Raw genomic sequence first — 20,280 nt, 5'->3', positions numbered from 1 at the left:
ATGTTTTTAATAAAATTTACTGAAATCATTCATAATATAACTATATTATTATTTTGTAGAAAATTATCTAGTGATATCAAAACCATGTGTTGGTACGGTTAAAAGTGGTACTTTCAAAGGCATGTGCTTAATAAATTACAATTGCATGAAACATTGCAAGAATGAAGGTCGTGTTGATGGAAGTTGTAACTATAAATTTCAATGTGTTTGCGTAAGAAAATGTACTCTTAATAAATACAGTCTTGCTAATTGAATGAATAATTACACCTATTATTATTATAAATAATAATTTATGTAAGAGAAGAAAAATCATTACATAAATAAAACTTTCATTTTTTTTTATTAATTAAATGATATAAGTGTTTAATAATTACAATGATATAGAGTTTGTCTGAATATTTAATAATAATTCAAATCTCATTTCAATATTTTAATCTATTGTGAAGTAATTTGTACATTATTAAAAAAAGTAAAAATATTCCTTCACTCCAATTTAAAAAATTTAATGAATCGTCTTTATATTGTTCCTTGACTCAAGACTAGTTTCATGTATTCAAAAAATTAAAATTAAATAAAAAAAATGTTGTTCTTAAAAAATCATTAAATTAGTAGGGTTAAGAAAGATAAAAAAATATTTTCAGCGTCCTTCTTAAAATTTAAAGTTAAAATAGTAATAGTTTAATTTAAAAAAATATTAGTTATATATTATTATTATTATATATATAACTTTTATATCTAGTTCAATTTTAAAATTTTATATATTTAAATATAAAATTAATTAAAAAATAATGATAAGTAAATAATACTATAAAAAATTATATTTATAAAAAATACTTATATTAATTTATTTATTTAAATAAATAATAAAAAAAAATTATTTTAAATATAATTTTATTTTAAATAAAATCGTATATTATTATAAAATCAAAATTATTTATAAATTCGTAAAATTTTATTATCGTAAATTCAAAAATTTACTTAAATCAAATTCATTAATTTTCTATAAAATTATAAAATTTTAAAAAATAACCCAAAGAGAAATGAAAAGATTCATAATTAGGTTTTAAAAACATGACAATTTAAATGGAGTGGGCTAAACATTTGATTATATATTTCCATATATTGTTTGAACGTGGGCTTAGACAGGCCCGGCAACCTCTTTTTCAGAGTATTCAACTTTTATTTTTTATTTTTTAAAATAAATGCTCACAAATTTGATTAACTAACCTAAATTGAGAATTTATCTTAGATTGCTTATATTTTATTTTAGTGTTTGGGAAGAATATTTCATGGATGAAAGAACCCACACACATAAAAAAAAAAAAAATTAATTAATTATAAGAGAACTAAAATCACACATCACAGTCGATGTCTTTCCGTTTATGTCTTTCCGTTTAGATTGTCAAAATCTCGAGTTAACTCTTAAAATTTTACGATTTTACGATTTCACATTAGGTTAACAATTTTGATTTTAAGTAAACTCTTAAATATGTAAACTCTTACGATTTTAAATTTATATTAATAAGATTTTACGATTTTACGAGTTTATAAATAATTTCGATTTTACGATTCTATACGATTTTACTTTAAAAAACAAATTTATATTTAAAAATTAAAAAATAAAATTATTATTTATTTAAATAAATTAATTAATATAATTAATTTTATAAGTATAATTTTTTACATTGTTATTTACTTATTATTATTTTTTAATTAGTTTTATATTAAAATATATAATTTTTTAAAATTGGCCAAATATAAATTTTTTAATTATATATATAAATAATAATAATATATAACTATTATTTTTTCGAATTAAACTCTTACGATTTTATGTAAACTTTAGATTTTACGAGTTTACAACTGGATAACGATTTTACGTAAACTCTCGATTTTGACAGCCTTGACCTAAACTCAAAACACTTTTAAATTAAATCGAACTCATAATCTTTTGGTCTCTTAAATTGACTATTACTACTAGGCTATCTTGGTAGAATTTTAATATGGTCACAATGGGGTTAAGCATATAGTCCGCAAACACATTTAATTATTTAATCAGATTCAAAACTTGTCGTCTGACGGGCTCGAACTCAGAATCTCTTGTTACCGCTAGGCTAGAAGAGGAGATAAAAATGTGACTAAAAGAGGTTAATCACATGGCCCATAAACACATTTAACCATTTAACTATGCACAAAATTTGACGCTTACAAATTCAAACTCAATATCTCAAATAAGTCGGATATCCAGCTTTTGTTGATGATAGATGTGATATGTCCTAATGTAGTCTTTATAAGAATCATTGATATCATAATCTAAGGATTTTTTTCTTATTGATTTTGTTTTTTTTTTAAATACTTATTGATCTCACTGACATGACTTTTTATATTTACGATGATTTTAATAATAAATTCATTAAGCAGTTCAAGTGATTCTTAAGATCGCATGTTTCATTTTAATAATAAATTCATTAAGCAGTTCAAGTGATTCTTAAGATCGCATGTTTCAATATTAAAATCAATAATAATATTATATATATGTTTTTAAGTTTCATGATTCATAATGAATCAAAAAGATTTTTAATAAAAATAACTTTCAATGAATTCATTATGATTCATCTAGAATAAATAATTAAAGTTAAAAAAAGAAACTAATATTACTTTCAAGGTTAAAGTTATAAATAATATTGACTTAGGTGTTACTTTTGAGAATAAATCACAAAATTTGTTGATTCCCCAATATCATCAACACATCTAAAGATGAAAGAAAAACAGTTTATAATGTCTAAAATCATATGAAAATGACTTGTCACATTAAGAACCACCGTGAAAAAGAAATGAACTTCAATATAACATGAATTATAATATTTTGGGAATTTCTCAACTTTAAGCAACCTTTGTTCCAAGCAATTCCTTTATTTGCTCCCTTTCTTTTTCAAAAAGTTATTCTTTACCCTTTCCTCTATAAAAATCTATACACAATCCATCTTCTATTCCTCATCTACATCATCCATGGCGAAGGCAATCACCCACGCCGATCTCACCCCGAGCCCCCATGGAGTTGAACTCGGCAGCAAAACCGGGGCCTTTCTCATGATTTTCTCTATACTCCTTAGTCTCTCGTGCTTCATCCTTTGTCTCATAGCCGAAGCCAACCGTTCAGAGGTAATAAGATCATAAATTTCATTAAATCGCACATTAATTGTCAATATTTTTTTAAATTGAGATTCATTTAAGTTTAGATGACATGGGTGAGTACTCTTGACGAGAAAATTCATGAATGTAAATATACGGGGAGTGGAAAAACAACTTTGATAACTGCGGGCGGGGCTTTCGTTGAGTTAGCGATAGCCGTGTCGATTCAACACGGCTATCTCATGGCAGCACTTAGCAAATCTACTTCCATTGATAGTGCGTCCGCGTGGGATCCAATTTCGACTTCGGCCAAGTCTCTTACATGGCAGGCTTGTTTCTTCTTCGTATCAACTTGGTAGGTACTCATTCTATTTAAAATGGTCAAAAAGTTGCACTCTTTTACCACTAATAAATCAATTTCTTTTTTATGTAGGATTTCTTTTATTGTTGGAGAGATTTTGCTTTTGATAGGCATAAGCATCGAGTCTGACCACGTAAAGAATTGGACCGGGCCGAGGTTAAGATGTCTAACTGTCCGGCCCGGTCTATTTGCTACCGCGGGTATATTTGGTCTAACCACTGTTTTTCTAGCGGTTGGATTATACATAACGGCTCTTCGAGCTTTGACATTTTTTAAAGAAGACGCTAGAATTCGCCGCGATATTCTACATGCCGCCTCTCTCTATTTGACTCCTCCTCGATCACCGATTCCTCGGTCGGAAATCACAACCATGCCAAATGAGAGTCCGGTAATAAGAAATATGTATTCAACCGGAAGACCCTTATCCGAATATTTATCATTTTTTGGAAAGCCCAACACAAATATTCAAGTTTAAGCCAAAGAAATGTAAGGAGGAAAAATGTAAGAAAGACAAGAACGTGATTTTTGTGAATTATTAATTAATTCTTGAACTATTTATACTTGTTTACTTATTACACTCACATATTCTTATTGTTAGATAAATTAATTGCTATATCACAATATATATTTAATGGGTTAAAATAAAATTTAATTTTTGAAAAGTACATGTATAAACCTTACAAAAATCATAGCATTATAAGGTTGTATTATATTTTTTCTGATAATAAATCATGGTTAAATAAAATAAAATATAGAGAAATAAAATAAAAAGTACATAACAACAATTAAAATTGACATTAAACTTTCTGAAAGTGTTATTTTATCACCATCACTATCAAAATTACAATTACTTTTTTAAAATTGTCCAAATTAAAAATAAAAGTTATTCTATTTATATTTAGTGTGAAAAATATGATTGAAGTAGATTCAATTTTTTTTTCAGATAAAAAGTGGATAATTTTTTTTTTATCAAATTTGTAGATTTTTTACAAAAATAAGTTTGGTAATTTTTTATCATTTTGATACAAACTTGATAGTAACTAGAAAAATATTATGAAATTTGATTTTGATTACTGTTGGATTTATGTTGAATCTTAGTAGTATTTTATAATATTTCATATATTGCATCAATCTTAATGGGATTTTCTTAAACCCTTCTTTTTTGTTTCTTTCTATTATTATGTTAAATCACTTTCATGCCTTATTAGAAATGCTTATTGGACATTGACTTTTTTTTTTTTACTAGAATTAAACTTAGTCCCTCATTATTAGTATTTTATTTATTTTATACAATATATTTTTTTAAGGGTAATCCTTTTAAGATTGTGTTTTTTTTTATTTTATTTTTCTGAACAAGGTTACAGATTTTTCCTTATATTTTCCAAAGTAAAAGTTCATTTTACTAAAATGTAAAGGAAAATAATAATAAACAATGAGTTAAGTTCAAGAAAAAAAAAATGAAAGAATGAGAAACAAATAAATATAATAAAAAATTAATAGAGAATTTCAAGAAAATGAAACAATGTCATAATTTTTTATATTAACCACTAAACTATTTTTATTGTAATTTTTTTAAAAGATTAAACACATACAAATATGGCAAAATTTCATAAAATTATTAAATTAAGTCATGATATTATTCGAAATCCATTTCATAACATAAAATTAAAACATAAATCATTACTAATCGACATGAGATTAAGAAACCGATTAACCTAAGTAGCCAACCGAGCCTATTTAAAACACCTGAAGCTGAAGTATAACTAAATTTAAACGAAAAAATGTTATTAAATGTGTTAATATATAATTAAAATATATTTTAATATATCATTTCTTTTAAATCAATATTTAAATAAGATATTTAAAAATAAATATATATATTTTTTAAACCCAAATTCCGCTTGAATCTAAAAGTTTCCAAATTAAACAATCCAATTTCTTCATCTATATCATAATTAATATCCAACTTAACTTGTTGCATGACATGGGTGCATATTTAATTCGGAGGTTTCAGAAAATTCAAGCGGGTATCATATATTATATATTATATATTTTATATTATTATAAATAAATAAATTTAAAACTCTTATAAAATATAATAAATAAATAAATATATTGATAATGTTAGAGCATCCCTATCAATAACCCATTTTTTATCATGATTCATAATCATGATCATGAAAAGAGCTTTATGACCAAGATTTTGGTCATTGTGCTTATCTATTACCAACAAAATTAATAGATAATCAAAAATATTATTTTTATTTTTAAATTAAAAAAATAAAAAATAATCTTTAAATATAATAATAATATTTAATTTTTAATTTTTATACATAATAATGTTTTTTAATTTAAAAAATAATAATTAATTTTTAAATAAAAAATAATAATATCTCCCGACGACATCATATTTTGCCACCCGGTTGAATTATTACGCTTGAATTGTCGAAAACTTTCATATTCAGGATCAAAATCAGTGGAAGTGTTTGGATTATTGTTATAATTATCCATAATAATTTAGTATTAATTATAGATAATTGTAAATAAAGGAGGATAATTAGTAAAAATGGAGAAAATTGTGATTTTTTTGTGCTCCGAAATATAGCAAGAGTGGTCTCTATTTATAGATCTCGAAAAATTATGAATTTTGATATATTATTTATTTTATTTTTTAAAATTATAAATAATACTAAAATCGGATTTTAAAAATAAGAGATGAAAAAATAAAGGCAACCAATCAGATGCTGACAAATGCAGCATTTTATTGAATGAGTTTTGGTTATAATTTTTATCAAAATTTGACAAAAACCAATACCTGATTGTAATTTTGGTCATTGAATGACCAACCATTTGATCATGATAAATCTACAAAATCAACTATAACCGGCATCATTACCCATTTTTGGGTCATGGATAGCCATGCTCTTAGTGTCTAAGACAAAATTATGGTGAAATCGAAATGAGCTACACAAATACAATCCCGCTCGACAAAAAACCGCCATAACAAAATAAATCGAGTAAAAAATCACGACAGTCCGATTACTAACTCATCTTAATTTTCTTTTAGTGATATGCAAAATATAAAACTAATAATTTTTTTCAATAATAATAATAATAAAGGGCGAAATTGAACATTTGAATCTAGTAAAAAAAACAATATTCAGATGGCGCCTTTCCTAATTTACAGCGGGGAAATTTTGGCGGGTCTTGAAAAATGAAAGGATATTTTCGATAATTTCATTACATCCACCACCGCTTTCTAGGGTTTTCTTTATGATCAGCTAAAGAAGAATATCATTTTTCAGGTCTCATCTTCTTCCCGCCTCCATTTCCTTCTCTCTCTCTATGTCGGTTTACACTCTTCGTCGTCACTCGACCTGGCTCTCTCTCCACTTTGTCTACTGCATTTTCTAGTCATTACAACTGTGGATCTCGCTCGCTCGCTCGGTTCCTATAGATCTGTTTGTTTCCACCACAAGATACATACATACATACATACTAGCGGTTTGTTTTCAGATCTAGATATCCAATATAAATGATGGATCGGAGTAAGAAAGTGAGTATTAATCACACGATCTATATTTATTAATGATTTCCTTGTCTCATTTGATCTGATCTGATCTTCATATTTATTTTATATTCAGTTGGATAGATCGGAGACGAGTGATGATTCGTCGGAAGGAATCGATGTTAAGACTTGCGTTGATTGCGGTACATCGAGAACACCTCTTTGGAGAAGTGGACCAGCTGGACCTAAGGTAATTCAATTTCATCATATTCAATCATCTTCCATTTTATTTATTTATTTAATTCGATTGGATCCGATCTGTTGCTGCAGTCACTCTGTAATGCTTGCGGAATAAAGAGTAGGAAAAAGAGAAGATGTTCTTATTCATCTTCTTCTTCTGTTCAAGGAGGATTGAATGATAATAGAAAGAAGATTACTCGAAAGAGATCTACAACTTCTACTGTGGAGAAGTTAAGGAGGAGAAAGATATTAATGGGGGAGGAGGAAGAACAGGCGGCCTTCTTGTTAATGGCCTTATCATGTGGAACTGTTTATGCTTATTAATTCCCCCATCACCATCACCCCCATTGTAGCCTAACAAGTTCATTTTTGCAATTTCAAGATTATTCATTTTTATTAGTCATTTTAATATTATATAGCTTGTCTTGTTATTTTTTTTTAATTATTAATAAATTAATATTTATATATAGAAGTTTTTCACTAATGTGACATATTGTAGTTGTGTTATTTTAATTAACAGAGTTGATAAGGAAATTTGACCCTAAAAAGCCTTACAAATGTGTGTTGATTCTTGCACAAATTTAATTATTAAAATTATTCCGACACGTGAAGCAAATTTAATTATTCTGATGAAATTATCTCGTCGTGTAACGTGAAGGACAGAATCGTATTGCGAAAGAAAAACATGTGAAAAGTTTAAAATGATTATGCTCTTCACGTAACGCGAATAATTTCACATGCATTTCCTTCGCATGACCAAAACGATCAAAATCGAGAGTTTACGTAAAATCGTTAGTCAGTTATAAACTCATAAAATCGTAGGAGTTTAATTTGAAAAAATAATAGTTATATATTATTATTATTTATACATATATATTGAAGTATTTTATATCTAATCAATTTTAAAATAATAAGTAAATAACACTTAAAAAAAATTACTTATAAAATTAATAAATTTATTTATTTAAATAAATAATAACTTTATTTTTTATTTTTTATTTTTAAATATAAATTTATTTTTGTAAAAGTAAATGGTATAAAATTATAAAATCGAAATTATTTATAAACTCGTAAAATTTTATTATTGTAAATTTAAAATCGTAAGAATTTACTTAAAATCAGACTCGTTAACCTAATGTGAAATCGTAAAATTTTAAAAGTAAACTCGAGATTTTAATAGTTTTGAGCGTGACGATTCTACCCCTCGCGTGCGGTTAATTTCGTCTGACCAGTTCATATATCTTATATTAATATTTTCAATAGTATAATGAGAAAGGTTGCTAAGCACCAAACATATCTCCCTTTACAATAAGATAAGTCTTATAACTAGTTTCTTTAAAAAGATATATGCAAATAAAAAACATGAAATATTTCTAAGAGAATAATATCCACATAAAACTTCTTTCACTTTCCCGCCACAGATGTTAAAACTGAATTAACCGTAATTAATTATCTCACCCATTCATTAATCTTGCTATCTAATTATCATGTATAAATATGCACCTCCCTCCCACCTTAATCTTCAACTCAAAGGAGGAAGAGTTCCTTCTTAGGGGATTACATCTTTATGATAAAAAATTAATTTTTATTAATCCCCTCATCTTTCAATTATTTCTAAAGAAAATTCCCAAACAAAGAGAAAATAATTTAACAATTTTCTCCATTTTGTTTACAACATTTTCTTTATATCATTTTAGTCATGGGTAATAAAAAGTTGGCTGTTGGCATCTCTATGCTCATGTTGTCCGGCATGCTCATCGGTGTATACGTCGTCTACCACAAGAAGAACACATCCTCGCCCTCGTTGGAAGACTCCAATCAAAAATCGGCGTCTTCCAAGGCTGTCGAGGCCATATGTAAACCCACCGATTACAAGGAGACGTGCCAAACCACATTGTCGAATGCAGCGGGTAACATCACAAATCCCAAAGACCTAATTAGGATTGCATTCAACGTTGCCATTCAACAAGTTGGAGACGCCTTGAATAACATGACCGTCCTCAAGGATGCCGAGGCTGATCCCCGTACCAAAATTGCCTATGAAAACTGCCACCAGCTTCTACAAGATTCCGAGGAGGATCTTCGTCATACGGTTCACAGGTTCGATACTTTTGACCTTGAGAACCTCGATGACTACCTTGCCGACATCAAGACATGGCTTAGTGGGGCTCTAACCTTCCAAGGTACATGCCTTGACGGTTTCGAGAACACCACTGGGGATGCAAGTGAGAAGATGAAACAACTTCTCAAGGTCTCAGGTGAGCTTACCAGGAACGGATTGGCCATGGTCGACGAGTTCTCAAAGAGTTTGACAACCCTAGATATCAACTCCTTCACCGGACGAAAACTTCTAGCATCAGACGGCATGCCTGCATGGGTTGACGCCGGAAAAAGAAGGTTGCTTCATGCATCCAATATTTCTATTTCCTTCCCCACCCCTGCATACAACCTTACCGGCACACTCACACCCAATGTGGTCGTGGCAAAAGATGGTTCCGGTGATTGCAAAACAATCACGGAAGCATTGGCTAAGGTGCCGAAGAAGAATAAGAAACCGTTTGTTATCTTCATCAAGGCCGGTGTTTACAATGAGTATGTCATGGTCACCAAGAAGATGAGCAATGTTGTGTTGTTGGGAGAGGGTCCTAACATGACGAGGATCACCGGAAACAAGAACGTCGTCGACGGAACCCCAACCTTCAATTCGGCTACCTTTAGTAAGTTAACGATCTCACAAAACTTCAAACACTAAACTTCGTTTAACCAACTAATTGTTTTGCAGCTGTGCAAGCAAACCACTTCTTCGCCAGGGGAATCGGATTCGAAAACTCCGCCGGAGCTGCTAAGCATCAGGCGGTGGCAGTTCGTGTGACCAGCGACATGGCCATGTTCTACCAATGTAACTTCGACGGTTATCAAGACACCCTCTACGCGCACGCCCATCGTCAGTTCTACCGCGAGTGCCAAATCTCAGGAACCATCGACTTCATCTTCGGTGATGCCAGCGCTGTATTCCAAAACTGTACCATGATAGTGAGGAAGCCACTTGAAAACCAGGCTTGCATGGTAACAGCACAGGGTCGTGATGAGAGGCGTGAGAACACCGGTCTTGTCCTCCAACACTGCAATATCATCCCATCCCCGGAACTGAAGGCCTCGATTGAGCCCGTAATGGTCTATCTAGGTAGACCATGGAAGCTATTCTCTAGGACAATCATTCTTAATTCCAACATTGACGGAATTGTTGCACCTCAAGGATGGGCTCCATGGGCAGGCAGCTTTGGACTCGAAACAAGCTTCTACGCGGAGCTTGGGAATACTGGTGCAGGTGCTAGCACAAGCAAAAGGGTGACTTGGGGAGGAATCAAGAAGATAAATGCCCTAGAAGCTAGTGACTTTTGTGCAAGCAATTTCATTAGAGGAAATCTATGGGTTAAGCCAACCGGATTACCCTATGACTCAAACATATAATAGACATTTGGTCTTGTAGTAATGATAATGTATCAAGATTCTCTTCTAATAAACAAAAAAGAATACCCTTTGAGCATATCATCTCCAGTACTAACAATGTGATTTCAACTCATTCAAACTAATTATCCATGTCTGAATCCCTAAATCCCCAAAAGAGAACATTCATTTCCATTTACAGTTGAACAATGAAGAGAACTTGATGCATTCATCATCTCTTAGGCATAAGTGATTCACCTCTACTAACAATGTGATTTCAAATCATTCAAACTAATCATCCATGTCTGCAATTCCTAAATCTCCAAAAGAGAAAGTTCTAGAACATTAATTTCCATTTATAGTTGAACAATGAAAAGAACTTGAGCATTCATCATCTCTTAGTCATCAATATCAAACTCCAGCACCTAATAAGTGATTCACCAGTACTAACAAAGTGATTTCAACTCAATCAAACTAATCATCCATGTCTGAAATCCCTAAATCCCCAAAAGAGAAACTTCTAAAACATTCATTTCCATTTACAGTTCAACAATGAATAGAACCTGAATCCATTCATCATCTCTAAGGCATCATTAGTCAAACTCCAGCACCATTGCTAACTTACTTGAGACTGGAGAAGATAATAACAGCAAATTACCTAATTCTGTAAATTATAAAGCATCTTAAACGAAATCCTAATGAAGATGAACACATTTAACCATTCTTTCGTTTCTTTGTATGATAAATCTTGTTTTCCTATATGATTATAACACTAAATTAGACAAAAAAGAGATATCTAACCTCTTCGAAAATTGAGATAGGGACGGTTTCGCGACTTTCCGTCAAGCTTAATACAATCTTGAAGAAACTTCTCCACGCTCCACCGGCTTCGAGCATTCAATCGTAAAAAAATACTCCTTTCCTTATTTTCCTGGAAACGCCGGCGCCGGCACCGGCGGCGCTTCCTCAGCTCTAACCTCTTCTTCTTTTTTCAACCTCTCTCTCTCAATTTCTCTAAATTAAATTAAAATCTTAATGATATTAAATTTGGGAAATTTGATAATATAACCCTAAAAAGAAGCTAATTTTGATATTTAACCTCCATAATAAAGTTTTTGATTTTTAACCTTTTTTTTAAATTTTTTCCAATTATACCCTTAATAACCTTTTTTATTTTTTATAATTTTTTTTTTCTTTTTCTTTTCTTTCCTTTCCTTTCCTTTCCTTTCCTTTCCTTTCCCCATTCCCTTTCTTTCTTCCCGTTTTCCTCTTCCCCTGGAGTCGCTGTTGGCTTTCCCCGACCATTCTTCCGGTCCCTTTCTTCCTGCCGAGCATCCCGACGATCGCCAAGCCACAGCCGGACGATCTCCAAGCACCAGCCGGACGTTCTTCGTTTCTCGTTCTCGTTTGAATCATTCAGAGACTGAGGTTAGTTCTCCTTTCTCGTTCTATTCATTCAGTTTAGTTTAGGGATTAATGATTACTGCAATATGCCTAGATTACTGAAGTTTAGTTTAAGTATTGCTTCATTTTGGAAATGCTCAGTTAGTTTAGGGTTTGGGTTTGGGTTTGGGTTTGGGCGTGGGGTTTGGGCGTGAGGTTGGGCGTGGGGCGTGGGGCGTGGGGCGTGGGGCGTGGGGCGTGGGGCGTGGGGCGTGGGGCGTGGGGCGTGGGGCGTGGGGCGTGGGGCGTGGGGCGTGGGGCGTGGGGCGTGGGGCGTGGGCTTGAGCTTGAGCGTGGATCATGTTCCCAGGCTATACTTGTGTCTGCTACTGCCTGGACAAATGCAGCAACCATAGATGTCATCTATGATTTACTACACATAATGGGTCGCGATGACATTCCTGTTGGTCTAGGAGATGTACTTCCAATGAACCAGTCTGACTCTATTTTCTCGGCTGTTGGTGATTGCAAGTACACTCAAGCTATCCCTAATGGTAATGGTGATTCCTCGACTCAGACACCCTTTATGGATTAGCTCGTGATTTACCACGAAGCTCACGAAGGTAAACTGTCCTTGTAAATTGCATTTAAAGATTGTTTGGGTAAAAAAACGACAAAAGCATTTAACCATTATTATTTTTCTTTTGGTTTCAGGTTTACTTCTGAGAACTCAGTAAAATATGGAGCTCCTCGGGATACTGATCATCCTGAACTTATATAAAAAATCTTGACGGTTCTGGATGTGATGCAGGAGGTCTTTATAAATGGTGGACACATAAGAAGTGGTGATAATAAAAATACAGAAAATGACAATATCTTTACAATTCCCGCAAACAAATTTGCAGAATTCAACATGTTTCTTGATTCCATGGCTGCGAAAATAGTTTTCGAATCTGGTCTTAACATCACACTTATCCCATTGAGTGTCCAGCGTAAGCTCAGTGAATTCCCCGTGATTCTAGAAAGGCTTCGTATCAACAAGAAGACGCCCGAAGCTTTTCTAGCTAAACGATTATTGTCTCGTCTATACAAGTTGCAACAAAAGAAACACAGATATCAACATGTGGTAAGTTGATATCCATTCATTGGTTGGTTACACTAGGTTGTATACAATAAATAATTGGCATTTGTTTATGTTATTCTGCAGGGAATGCTTTTAGGTGAAATATTAGGTGCATTAGTAATGGCTGGCGACCGGTCTCAATTAAATTCAGAATTTATAGAGAAGTCTGTTGTAGTAGTGGCAATGGGATTAGAATCTGAAGATGGGCAGAGAATTTTTACTAATGCTAATATGCCGACAGACAGACAACAATTGGCAGTTGTTGGAAGTTTTGAGGAACATAAACAAACTTGGAGCAAACCACCCAAGTGAACCTACAATCGGTTGGACAAAGTTGTGAACCTACAATTGGTTAGACAAAGTTTCAGCTTAGCAAATTTGTTGGAATTTTGTATGCTTATTTTAGTTTGTTATTCAGTGGATTATTATATTCTGTCTCATGAAATTAGTTTGTATTAATTATGATACTAAATCTAAGTTTCATTTTTAGCTAATTATTAACAAGTAACTTGAATCTTAAAACTTAGTTAACATATATAATTAATAGATGGATCAGCAGAGCAGTTAGTGTTATCCAGCTCACTCTAGTTCATACTTGTTTCATTACGCGTCCTCTTCCTTATTACACTTTCATTTTCTTTTCTCAAAAGATCAATAATAATATAAATAAGGAAATCATATTGAAATCTGAAATAAACATACAAATATAATTAATTAATATAAGATTAAGACAGCATTCATTGGTCGGCAATAGATAAGATTTTGTTTTGTTCTAAAACAGGGGAGGCCAAACATTAGGGCATTGATTTATAATACATAAGTAGTAAGTAATCTAATAACATATTATTATTATTATTATTAGGGGAGGTCAATGGCATGATCCAATCTCCATACAAATCCCCAACCAAGTTTGGTTTTATTCTGTAATTCGGATCTGAACCTGAAACCAGTTCATCTCCCTGATTAATCACCACTTCTTGACCATGAGTTTTCGATTTTATCTCCACCCTTCTCTTCACTGCTTCTTCAACCATTGGATATGTAAGTAAATCCATCAGCCATTTTCGGTCCTACAACAAAGACAATATCAAGAGTTCATTAATTGACCTCTATTGTAACAACTAACAGGAACTTTATGTAAGTGCTCCCACACACTTACTTGTGCTTTTATTGCACTTGTATAGTCCTCGAGCGAAGCTCGACACTTAGCCTCTGCTACAAATTTCCCATAGTGAATTCTCTTCGAAAGGGCCTGGAAGAAGAATTGACACGAATTCGTCAAGTTGATCAATGGGGATAACATATCTATATCATCTATTTTCATTATTCAATTCTTTGACAACACAAAAAAACCATTGTTCAAATAACTCTTTGATAACATGAAAAACCAAAAGCTCTACATAATAGTACCTCAGATTGTGATTGAAGACGTTGAATGCTAGAGCTGTGAATTCTATTACCCTGATCATCATCAGAAGAATCAGCACTAAGATCAAAGTCGAAGAGGAATCTATCATGAGATCCTAAACCATCTGCAGCAGCAGCAGCAATTGAATCTCCTCTATGCCTTCTTATAGAATTCCGTCTAGAGAAAGCATCCCAGAAAAGCCTTCTACTGTTTTCCCTCGTTAATCTGTAACTAGTTTCAGGAGGACTACTAGAACTCGACAAAATACTAACCATTCTCCCCGTCTGTCCTTCATCATCAATGTCTTGTTCGTCTTCCTCTTCATCCTCTTCTGTATCCGAAACATTAACATTGATATGTTCATGGCTAGGCAAACGAATAGGAACATGGTTATAACTTGTCGAAACATCGCTCGCATGATTTTCCACAGAAATATGATCTGAACACGATTCTTCAAGCTCCTCCTCATGATGCATAAAACCTGACCATATATCACCGCAAGCTCAAGCTCAAGCTCACGCCCACGCCCACGCCCAAGCCCCACGCCCAAGACCCACGCCCCACGCCTAAGCCCCACGCCCAACGCCCCACGCCCCACGCCCCACGCCCCACGCCCCACGCCCCACGCCCCACGCCCCACGCCCCACGCCCCACGCCCCACGCCCCACGCCCAACGCCCAACCTCACGCCCAAACCCCACGCCCAAACCCAAACCCAAACCCTAAACTAACTGAGCATTTCCAAAATGAAGCAATACTTAAACTAAACTTCAGTAATCTAGGCATATTGCAGTAATCATTAATCCCTAAACTAAACTGAATGAATAGAACGAGAAAGGAGAACTAACCTCAGTCTCTGAATGATTCGAACGAGAACGAGAAACGAAGAACGTCCGGCTGGTGCTTGGAGATCGTCCGGCTGTGGCTTGGCGATCGTCGGGATGCTCGGCAGGAAGAAAGGGACCGGAAGAATGGTCGGGGAAAGCCAACAGTCGCGACTTCAGGGGAAGAGGAAAACGGGAAGAAAGAAAGGGAATGGGGAAAGGAAAGGAAAGGAAAGGAAAAAAAAAGAAAAAAAAAAAGAAAAAAATTGTAAAAAATAAAAAGGTTATTAAGGGTATAATTGGAAAAATTTTGAAAAAAAGGTTAAAAATCAAAAACGCCCCAGAAAGGGGCGTAAGCACTTCACTCGCTAAGATATTTCTTTTTAGGGTTATATTATCAAATTTCCCATTAAATTTTACAAATTTACAAATTATTTTAATATAAATAATATATTACATAAATAAATTAATTTTATATTTATAAATTTATAAATTAATTAATTCATATAATTGATTTTAATAAATATTACTCTTTTTAAATTGTAATTTAATTTTTTAATTATATTTATATTTAATTATGTATAAATAATATTTAATATATATTTTAAATATGATATTATATAGGTCTAAAAAAATTAAAGAGAGAATGGTTAAAAAAATGAGAAGGTACAAAGGATGAATGAGAGTAAGGATGATAATTTAAAACCGCCCTATAAAAATCTAATAGAATTTTCTTGTAACTGAAAAGAAATGGGCAGGGATGATATTATGCCTCAAACACGATAAAATATAATTAAAAATATTAAATCATCAATATATTTATTTATTTTAAATTTATTTTTTTAGAATAATATAAAATTTCAATTTATTATAATATATATTATATTAAAAATATATTTACATAATATTTATATAATATTTTTTTTATTTTTTAAAATTATTTTATTAAAAATCCCTTAACAAAAACAGTGCCCGCCCTATTGTCATTCATAAAAAGAAGTAGAGAGAGAAATTTTATTAGTTTTTAATTAATTTATTTTTTTTAATTTTTCTAATATTATAGATATATAATAAATAATTAAGAATTTATTTAAAATTATTTATTACTAGTATATTTTTAAAACTTATATTTTACTTTAAAATAAAATATTAATTACATAAATTAGTTACCTGGAAAATTAAAAAGATTTATCTCTTCTCTTCTCATACTTTTTTAAGAATTAAAAAGAATAAAATAAAATTTTAAGAATTAATTAAATATATTAAGTATTTATTTATTTATTTAATTAGAGAAATTTTTAGGTTTGCAAAAGGAATTATTTTGAGAAAAAATAGAAATTAGTTATGCCGTCATCATCTAAACCCTTATAAATAAGGAGTAACTTCATCTTCTTCTAACCCTCTTTCTCTCATCCTTTGCCTTCAATTTCTCTTTTTTAGTTTCTATTTGCAATCAATCATGTTGGTTTATCAAGATTTGCTCACAGGTAAAAAGATCTCTTCTTTTATAGCCCCAATTCATAATCATATATGTTTGATCTTCTGTTTCAAATATTGAATTCTGATTTGATTTGATTTGCTTGTCCAAACTTTTGTAGGTGATGAGCTTCTCTCTGATTCCTTTCCTTACAAGGAAATCCAGAATGGGATTCTATGGGAAGTTGAGGGAAAGGTCTGTTTATATAATTTACATTATAAACAATTGAAAATTGAATGTAATTTTGTTCTTTTTTCAGTGGGTTGTTACAGGATCAGTAGATATAGACATTGGTGCTAACCCATCTGCAGAAGGTGCTGGTGAAGAAGAAGGTGTTGATGATCAATCTGTAAAGGTTGTTGACATTGTTGATACCTTTAGACTTCAAGAACAACCCCCATTCGACAAGAGACAATTTGTTGTATTCATTAAAAAGTACATTAAATTGTTGACTCCTAAGCTTGATGGTGAGAAAGCAATTGAATTCAAGAAGAACATTGAAGGGGCAACCAAGTTCTTGCTATCTCAACTCAGTGATCTCCAATTGTAAGATCTTTATATATATATATCTGTTTTCTATTGAAGATTTGAGGAAACTGTATAATGAATATGATGTGTTTTTGCAGCTTTGTTGGGGAGAGCATGAATGATGATAGTACATTGGTGTTTGCTTATTACAAGGATGGTGCTATCAATCCAACTTTTTTGTACTTTGGTCATGGTTTGAAGGAAGTCAAGTGTTAATTTTAGTAGATTTTGTTTTTTCAGTTTTTGCTAGTTTTTTTTTTTTCAAACTATTTTATTTAGATTGATTTATGGGTTTTTGTTATATTTCTTAACTGATTTTGTATTTTTGGTTTATGCAAATATTATAATAGTTTATCGGGTCATAATCGATTAGGGTATGATGAAATAAGCTAATATTGTGAAAATCTAAACTCCTAAGATCATTCTCTACTAGTCTTTCCTTGAACAACAATAATGAATAGATTAAAAAATACATATTGGACAAAATTGCAATGTGTTGAATTGAAGAAAGTTTGAACCTATATGAAGAAATCATCTTTAGAGCTTGCATCACCTTCTTCTTCTGTACAACATTCTTGTTGTGTCTCATTTAACTAAAGAATGTAAAGCTGACTCGACTTCAGAAAGCGATTGTCCAGCATACAGCTTCAATTGTCCCTTCTTTACCACGATTACCTTCATCTTCTTTGACTTAACTTCCACTTCCAGTTCCTAAACAAGTCACAAGTTTAAAACTAGTTCTAACAAAAATAGGATTTGATGATTCAAGTATTCTAACCTTTACTGGTAATGGAAGAATATCGGCATTAAAATCGTTAAGTTCACCAAAAAACGACTGCAGTATATAACAGAAGTTGATAGCATCGCCACGATCTTCAAAAGCAACAGTATGAGACGACAACATATCACTTGAATTCGCCAACTTTATCGAAAACAACCCTTCTGGTCCTTCACCTTCCTCACGCCCATGCATAAAAACAGCCTGAAATAGCATAAATTTCGTTAGTTTTTTCTATATGTGCGCAACTGAAACAGAGAGAGATAAGAGATTCTCGATGCAAACCATAACATAAGGAAGTTTCAACCACCACAGATCATCGTCTTTATTATCATCCAACTCTCTGTTTTGTTTTCTTGATTCAGCAATACCATTTTTCATTTGATCACTTTCTTCAACCTTTCTTCTGTTTGCTATAGCTGGTTTGACTGGTTTCCCTTTTCTTCTACTCTTATGGCTTCCGTTTAGTTCATCTCCGATTCTTCCAGACTTGCCATTGTTGCTGAAACCTCGAAATCCAAGGGGCTTATTATCCGGTTTAGCTGATGAGTTCTTGAACTTGTACTTTTTCTCAAACATCAACAAGTTTTCAGAATCACCTAAATTAGATGTCTCTTGATCCTGATCAGTTTCGGGCATAGACAATGGTAGCTTCACTGGACTTTTCTGCAATCTTGTTCTTACATTAACCAGTTTGTTATCAACCTCCTTCCCTATGCCAGTTCTAATAACTTCATCACTGTCTGCCCTATTTCTTTCAAACTCCAATCTTTCTTTCACTCTAGCAGCTCTAGCCATGGCTTGAATCTCAAAAACTTTCTTTCCCATTTCAGATTCATCAACACCCATACTAGAATTTCCTTCTACTTCTTTCTCATTTACATCATCCAATCTTCTATCATCACGTTCATAACCATCTGGCCGGAATACTAATACAGCGAATACTGTTTGAAATAGAAAAGCTGCAACTAAATACATCCCTACTTTAACAACTGACCTCGTCGAAAATGTAGTATTGACACCACCAGCATCGCTGCCGCCGACGGGAACTCCGATTGTTTCTGTAGTTCCTTCATTTGGGTCGAGTTCGACAAATCGGTCTGATGAATACTGAGATTGTTGTTGTTGATGGGTATCAGTGGTTGTTCCTTGGTTTGCATCCTGTTCGAGAAATGGGTCTGATAAATCTGGAGATGGGGTTTGAAATTGGATTGTGGGAGATTCGGGAAATGGTTCGGGGAAGAGAATTTCGGTTTGGGGTTTCTTGAGAATCTTTAGGCGAAGATGATTCTTTCTTGTTCTTCTTCGAGTGAGCTTGAATGGGGCGGGAGTAGAAATGGGTTCCTTTTGAAGAGAAACAATAGCGTTAGCTAGAGATGATACGAAGGGGAGTCGTAAACCCGCCATTGGATTAGAAAGATCACCAAAACCAAGAACCTCCAAATCTCAATTTCTTTCTCTCTCACTCTCTTCAGTCTTCACTGGTCGATTTGGGCTTAACGGGCTTTCAATCTCACTGCGTTTTAAGAATATTTTGGTTAACTATATATATATAAATTTTTTGGTTTTTTTGTTCCGGAAAATCGATAGAGTTGGTCGGAAGTTAATTGTTACAAGTTATTTATTGTGTTTGTATTTTATCTTATTTTCATGTTTTATGACCTTTTTTTTCCTTCCTGTATCATGTATTTTTATTGCGTTTAAACAATTTTTTTATTTTTAATATATATGAACTATTTAAAAAAAAATAATTAGTTTTTTATTTTAAATTTTGAAGATGGGTTTTTCAACTTTTTCTTGAGTACTTTGTATGTGATATTGGAATCATCAATATTTAAAAAAAAAATTAGTATCTCTCAATTTTATTTATTTTTAAAATTTTACTTGTTCTGTATTTTTTTTCTTAAAAAGTGTATGTTTTTTTCGAAATTATTTCCATAATAAAACTGTATTTCTTTAACTTAAGTAAATAATATAGTTGAAGAATCTTTCATTTCATTCAATCTAAATATCAAGGGTCATGAACATATACATTGATTTTTTAAGTGTATTTAGTTTGGTCATTTGGTGAT

General features: G+C 32.0%; 5 protein-coding genes, 1 long non-coding RNA gene and 1 pseudogene across 6 annotated transcripts; 5 read left to right on the top strand and 2 right to left on the bottom strand.

Moving 5' to 3' along the window:
• Nucleotides 1–3,009: 3,009 nt before the first annotated feature.
• Nucleotides 3,010–4,008, top strand: LOC124912878. The gene is made up of 3 exons (XM_047453517.1): nucleotides 3,010–3,162; nucleotides 3,240–3,487; nucleotides 3,566–4,008. Exons 1-3 carry the CDS (start codon nucleotides 3,010–3,012, stop codon nucleotides 3,966–3,968), a joined length of 804 nt encoding a protein of 267 aa, XP_047309473.1. The 3' UTR covers nucleotides 3,969–4,008.
• A 2,650-nt stretch (nucleotides 4,009–6,658) lies between these two features.
• LOC124912588 lies at nucleotides 6,659–7,707 on the top strand. Its single transcript, XR_007096695.1, has 2 exons — nucleotides 6,659–7,049; nucleotides 7,138–7,707. It is a non-coding gene; the product is annotated as an uncharacterized LOC124912588 (long non-coding RNA).
• A 1,233-nt stretch (nucleotides 7,708–8,940) lies between these two features.
• LOC124912877 (pectinesterase-like) lies at nucleotides 8,941–10,713 on the top strand. The gene is made up of 2 exons (XM_047453516.1): nucleotides 8,941–9,958; nucleotides 10,024–10,713. The coding sequence occupies exons 1-2, from the start codon at nucleotides 8,941–8,943 to the stop codon at nucleotides 10,710–10,712; spliced, it is 1,707 nt and encodes a 568-aa protein (XP_047309472.1). The 3' UTR covers nucleotide 10,713.
• Nucleotides 10,714–12,178: 1,465 nt separating this feature from the next.
• LOC124912876 lies at nucleotides 12,179–13,690 on the top strand (annotated as a pseudogene).
• Nucleotides 13,691–13,988: 298 nt separating this feature from the next.
• Nucleotides 13,989–15,078, bottom strand: LOC124912875 (chorismate mutase-like). The gene is made up of 3 exons (XM_047453515.1): nucleotides 14,605–15,078; nucleotides 14,354–14,446; nucleotides 13,989–14,264 (listed from the first exon to the last, which is right to left on the bottom strand). The coding sequence occupies exons 1-3, from the start codon at nucleotides 15,076–15,078 to the stop codon at nucleotides 13,989–13,991; spliced, it is 843 nt and encodes a 280-aa protein (XP_047309471.1).
• A 1,806-nt stretch (nucleotides 15,079–16,884) lies between these two features.
• Nucleotides 16,885–17,665, top strand: LOC124912874 (translationally-controlled tumor protein homolog). The gene is made up of 4 exons (XM_047453514.1): nucleotides 16,885–16,912; nucleotides 17,024–17,097; nucleotides 17,156–17,448; nucleotides 17,529–17,665. Exons 1-4 carry the CDS (start codon nucleotides 16,885–16,887, stop codon nucleotides 17,644–17,646), a joined length of 513 nt encoding a protein of 170 aa, XP_047309470.1. The 3' UTR covers nucleotides 17,647–17,665.
• Nucleotides 17,666–17,873: 208 nt separating this feature from the next.
• LOC124912535 lies at nucleotides 17,874–19,701 on the bottom strand. Its single transcript, XM_047453173.1, has 3 exons — nucleotides 18,494–19,701; nucleotides 18,209–18,412; nucleotides 17,874–18,141 (listed from the first exon to the last, which is right to left on the bottom strand). Exons 1-3 carry the CDS (start codon nucleotides 19,613–19,615, stop codon nucleotides 18,016–18,018), a joined length of 1,452 nt encoding a protein of 483 aa, XP_047309129.1. The 5' UTR covers nucleotides 19,616–19,701; the 3' UTR covers nucleotides 17,874–18,015.
• Between the last annotated feature and the right edge of the window lie 579 nt (nucleotides 19,702–20,280).

This window comes from Impatiens glandulifera, chromosome 8, assembly GCF_907164915.1.
Source record: "Impatiens glandulifera chromosome 8, dImpGla2.1, whole genome shotgun sequence".
Classification (NCBI taxonomy): Eukaryota; Viridiplantae; Streptophyta; class Magnoliopsida; order Ericales; family Balsaminaceae; genus Impatiens; species Impatiens glandulifera.
Note: the sequence above shows the minus strand (reverse complement) of the source record. Positions and strands in the feature narration are given on the sequence as shown.